At 36.3% G+C, this 5,666-nt stretch overlaps 2 protein-coding genes across 2 annotated transcripts in view; one reads left to right on the forward strand and one right to left on the reverse strand.

Annotated features, from left to right (window-relative positions):
* The window catches only part of rab22a (RAB22A, member RAS oncogene family), a 10,929-nt gene extending 9,881 nt beyond the window's left edge, over positions 1-1,048 (reverse strand). Inside the window, exon 1 of the mRNA XM_016512314.1 lies at positions 1,034-1,048. The gene's annotated coding sequence lies outside the window, so the exon portion shown is untranslated. The remainder of the gene's footprint in view (positions 1-1,033) is intronic.
* Positions 234-5,666, forward strand: part of ppp4r1l (protein phosphatase 4, regulatory subunit 1-like) — a 22,495-nt gene continuing 17,062 nt past the window's right edge. Inside the window, exons 1-5 of the mRNA XM_016512313.1 lie at positions 234-457; positions 1,228-1,272; positions 1,871-2,000; positions 3,148-3,254; positions 4,950-5,092. Coding sequence (XP_016367799.1) covers positions 451-457; positions 1,228-1,272; positions 1,871-2,000; positions 3,148-3,254; positions 4,950-5,092 — 432 coding nt within the window. The 5' untranslated portion in view covers positions 234-450. The remainder of the gene's footprint in view (positions 458-1,227; positions 1,273-1,870; positions 2,001-3,147; positions 3,255-4,949; positions 5,093-5,666) is intronic.

Here is a 5,666-nt window from a genome sequence, read left to right on the forward strand (position 1 = left end):
AATGGAACAATGGAAATAAAAGTAAGGACAATGGAAATGTAAAAAATAGTCACAATCCTGAATTTTTATTTACATTAAACAGCACGAAATTTCAAAGAGTGTCTCGAGAAAACGCCCGGATCTCAGTCCGATTCGTGAAAGAATCATTCAGTCCGGTTTTGTGAACCGGTTCAACTGAATCACTAAACGATTCGATTCGTTATGAACAATTCATTCACGAATCGGATGTCGCTAGACTAGTCACGTGATCGACATTGTCTTATTTTTTTCTCATCGAGCGTTCGGTTGAGCGATACGATTATTTGCGATATTTTCACGCGTAAAAGTGTTTTGTTTCGATGAGTTTATGTTTGTTTTTTTAAGTATTTGATATTCATGTAGATGCCGGAATTGAAATAAGAGCAGGAAATCTTTTGAGGAAGTCGAGTGACAGCCCCGCTGTTAATCAAGATGGCAGGTAACGTGCTTTAGTACATTTATTTAAAGCTTTATGAGGCGGTTTAAAGAGAATCGGCTCAGTTATTATTGTTGATTTTGTGACGCGTAATGCCTTTTCAATTTTTCTGATGTATTTTAGAAGAAAGGTCATGAGCTTGGTGAAATGTTAAGTGGATTAACACTAGTTGCGAGTTGTGAAGCTAGCAGGACAGACTGGGATATTATAAAAGTACTGTGATAAAGAACTACATCGGCCCAACAGGACAGTTTATGTTGTATTAAATACTTTATGGTGGAAATTATATAGTGCATTTAAGTAAATAATGATGATAACATAGCTGAGCTGAAAGGAGCTTGACTGTCAGTTTGTTAGCCAGCCTGACCGGGGTCGATTCCGGTTAGCACGTTTGGTTAACTGGTCACCTTTTAAAATGCATTTCTAATGTGTCATAACTTAAGAACTGTTTGTATGTTGTTGCACACTACAATATGAAAGGTGTTTGGCAGACATCTTCGCCTAGTAAGCGGGTTATTTGATGTAGTCAAACCTGAGTTGACATTTTAGTGAGATAAAAGTTAACACTACGATACATACCAAGGCTGTGTGTCAAAACCTAGTGAGCAGTCTACCTAAGCAGCACTTGCACTGAAAAAAACAAAAATGCTGTGTAGTAAGGTAGCTTACTAGGAGGCTATGTTGTGAGCCACAGTAGCATGGCTTGAAACTGTCAGATTATTTACTATACACTTGCCGGGCTCTGATCTTAAGTTTATGGTTTGTTTCCCCAGGTCTGTCTTTGTATTTTGAAGATGGTCATGATGATTTGGATGACTGTGAGTATACAGAACTCTTCAGCAACTTTACAAATCAATATCTCTCTCTATCATTGTGACTGGGTGAATCTGATGAAACCTCTCAAGTACATGTCCAGGTCATGTTTCACTCGGGAGAAAAAAAAAATATATATATATATATGTATGTATGGATAGATAGATATTTTTGCTTAATGAAGTCTGTTTTAGGACCATTCATACTTTAATTAAAAATTAGCTTAATTGTCAAGATAATGTCGCAACAAAAATATCTCAATGGACCTCAAATATGCAATTTTTAATGTAAAATTTAATATGGACCTACCCATGCTTTTAAGATTTTTCCTCATTATTTTTACACTATATAGTTGATGTCAGTGTGATCTTTGCTGACAGAAGCAGCTTGCTTATAATGGAATCCCTTTAACTGTTTATGCTGTAAAGTAAATAATTTCTCATTAAACAGATTCCCTCTACTCTGTGTCACTCTGAATTTCTTTTAATAAGATTCCTAGTTTGAATTTAAAAGATCTCACATTTGATACCACCAGGCTGTACTCACAAACTCGACATTGATTTATACTCGGTCATTAACTGTCCATATTAATCTGTCTTGCAGTTGGATTCGATGAGTATGGTTCAGAGTGTGATGGGATTCGGATAACAGCATTCCTGGATGCAGGCCAGGATAATCTCACCCCTCTGGGCCGGCTGGAGAAATATGCTTTCAGTGAAAACGTCTTCAACAGGTGAGATGTAAAGTGTGTGGTCTGCAGTATAAAACAAGTAACTATGAGACATGTAATGTGAGATGGATTTCAGGATGTTTTTTTTCTCTGAAATGCAATGCTCAGTGTTTTCTCAGGAGTAGTTTAAGATTTTATGTCCATCTTGTAACTGTCACTCGAAGATAAGTGAGATTTGATACAGAAAATATGAGGATAATTTTTTTTATGGCAAAGTGGTGTAACATAATTTTAAAAGTTTGACCTGATATGACATTGGACATTGGACCAGAGATACTAAAGGCTGATTTATACTTCTGCGTCAAACCTACGCCGTAGCTTACGCATAGACGCACACCCATACATCGTAGCCTGACGTGCACCTCTCCAAAAATCTAACAGCGCGTCAATTCTACGCAGACCGCAAGCGCTGTGATTGGTCTGCAAGAACCCCTCCTTCCATATGTACTTGAGTTTTGTGTGTTTATGTGCACTTTAATATATTTTAATGTTACACCTTCTTATATAAAATAAAACAAAGCAAAGAACAAGTGTCTTATCATTTATTATACTACATAGCATTATACATCAGTAGTTGTCCGCAACAGACAATGTTGATCTGCCGTGGTACAAGTCCTTGTGCAGATTGAAAGAATGCCATCATCTCCTGTTCCGTTGTTGTCTCCTTTTTGTAGTTTTAAATAATGATTTAATGATTTGATATTTATTTGCCGCCGTCACGGCTATAATGCTTCTCCGACGAGCCGCTTCTTCTTCGGCTTTTGCCGTGGTACTGCGGGTTACACCAGCAACATGCCCGTGGACACTGCTGACTAGCGGTTTGCATGTGTACTGCACGTAGACGCGGACAACGACGCAGAAGTATAAATGAAAACTGACGCATAGCCTACGGCGTAAAGGCTACGGCGTAGGTCCGACGCAGAAGTATAAATCAGCCTTTAGTAAGGAGCCAAACTTGTCATCGTAGAAGAACTTGGCTTAGATTGAACGTTTCTTGGGTGACTTCTAATATTTTGGCCTGGAAAGATTATAAACATTACTCTGGAAAAATTGTGTAGGCACTTTTCAAAAAAAATAGTTTTGTGCTTATAAATTGAAAAAGCTCATGTCATGTGGTGTCTTATGTTGTTCTTGATATGTTTGTTTTCAGGCAAATTGTGGCTCGTGGATTGCTGGATGTGCTCCGGGAGTTCAGTGATAATGAAAATGACTTCATCAGCGTCATGGAAACGGTTGCCAGGATGTCTGAGGATGGAGGTTTGTATGACTTTTGCCTGTATTTGACTTGTTTAGAATGGTTGAACTGTCTGTAATATTGTGAATGTAATGTGATGTTACCAGTGTTGGGCAAGTTACTTCCAAAATGTAATACATTATATATTACTAGTTACTGTCTTTTGAAAGTAATTAGTTACATTACAATATTACTGTCTCTGAATTGTAATGCATTACACTACTTTTGAGTTACTTTTGATATTTTCATACTTTTCATAATGTAGTTTATTGCTGTTCATACTACATTCAGTGGAGTGTAATGTGGTAGGTCTACATAGCATAAAATATGAAATCATATTTAGATACCGGTATGTAGGTCTACATTAATGTTACGTTGTAGTTTAGGTTAAAAAATATAAGCACAAATCGCATTATTACATTCATAAATAACACTGGTAAATAAAGCGAAATATTATCATGTACAAACAATAAACACAATACCTAGCCTATAGGCTATTTTGAACGGTTTCAGAAGAAAACAAGAATGAAAAATATAAGTTGCTAAACAAGCCAAAATGAATTAGGCTAATTCAATGCGAAACTGAAAGCAAACGGCGTTCTCGCGCAGCCTACCTCTCTCATTCGCCATTAATCCAATTAAATGTGTCCATATTTGCAATGTATTTGAATGCTTTATGTAATCCAAGCTTACTTAACGCACTTAAAAAACATCCTCGTCACATGAGCAAATGTGTGTTTGGCCCGAGCTCAGGCTGATCGACACGGATTGTACTACGCAGTAGGCTACGCACTATTTAAATTAACCAGTGTATCTATGTTTGGTTGACTGTATTTTATTCTGATAATGAACAGGCTGCAACGTTTGCAATGCTGTATGTGTGTGCGTGAGGCGCCGGCGCGATCGAACAGCGGAAACAAACAACAAAAAAATACTCTGTTATTTTTGGTCATACAGATCATTTGAAACTGCAATGTGTTTACTTTATTTCTGTCATCTCGGTTTCCTTTCCCTGGACTTTCGTAGAGCGCCGCGCCACACAAATAGCATATGAACCAAACTCAGCAACATAGCCTATCTCTCAGTCTTTTCCTTTCGTTTTGTTAATCTGTTAATTAGGCTATTTAAGTCAAATATTTCGCATATTCATTCATTTTATATATACACTATGATTTAATAAAAACAGATTTTATTTTTAGTTAAACTTAATTTTTGTTGCTCGTCCGCCGTCTTTTTCTCTTCTCCGACCCCGCAGCTCTCTCTCCGATAGCTTAGTGTTAGTGGCACCAGTCTAGGTGTTTCCAGGTTTTACTCGTGCTATTTCTCCATGTTGGGAGTTTGGTTTCGCACATATTGCACCATGCATTCTTATCCTTTTCTCCGATGAACTGAAAATAACAGGAGTGTGTCCATCTCACAAATGTAGAATCCGTCTCTGCAGTCATCTCAACCATCTAATTCCAGCAACAGAAGATAGACAAACTATTTTACCCGCGGAATTTTTTCTCTGGTGCTGTTTTGCTGTGTTGGTAAATTCACCACTTAATTTTGAGTTAAAATATGTTGTTGTAACTTGCGTTACTGAGATTGTAACGAGTAATAATATTACCCAAATTTGATTAGCAATGCGTTGTATTACTGCGTTACAGCAAAAAGTAATATACTACTGTAATATTATTACTTTTGTAATGCGTTACTCCCAACACTGGATGTTACAGAACCGACAGTGCGAGCAGAGCTGATGGAACAGGTACCAAACATTGCCATGTTCCTCCATGAAAATCGGCCCAATTTCCCAGAAGCCTTCTCGCGGTATCTGGTACCCATTGTGGTCCGGTATCTCACAGACCCTAATAACCAGGTGAGTTTTACTTAAAAAAATTGCCTGTTCTTTGAATCGTTCTTCTTAATTGGACTAATGATGACAAATATCATTGTTTTTGAGTAGGGATGGGTCAAAGGTGGTCAGCTAGTCAGCCATAACCAACTAGTAAGCACTAGTAAATAAATGTATAACAAAATAAATATATATATTTTTTAATATTTAAATGTTATAATATTATATTATAAAATTATTATATAATAATAATATTTTAAATGTATATATATTTTTAATTATTTCAAATATATTTAACATTTTAATTTTAATTATTTTAAATTTATTTATTAATTATAGAGAGAAAGAGAGAACAAGAGATAAGTATTTTTATTGGAACTGCTTAGGGGAAAATTTAAAAAACTTGCCAGAGAAGGTTTTGGTTGCTGACTGCATGCTGTGCTTTGACTTACTTTCAGTTGCATCTCTAAATTCATCCCTTTTGATAGCCATCTAAAAAGTTATTTTGTAATAAATGCACAGTAAGTTTCACAAGATCGCTTGAGCAATGTTTCTGTTATTATGCATAATCTGTAGGCTTTTTTTCAGCGAAGACTAT

The sequence above is a fragment of the Sinocyclocheilus rhinocerous genome, unplaced genomic scaffold, assembly GCF_001515625.1.
Source record: "Sinocyclocheilus rhinocerous isolate Xijiao unplaced genomic scaffold, SAMN03320098_v1.1 scaffold113, whole genome shotgun sequence".
NCBI classification, from domain to species: Eukaryota; Metazoa; Chordata; class Actinopteri; order Cypriniformes; family Cyprinidae; genus Sinocyclocheilus; species Sinocyclocheilus rhinocerous.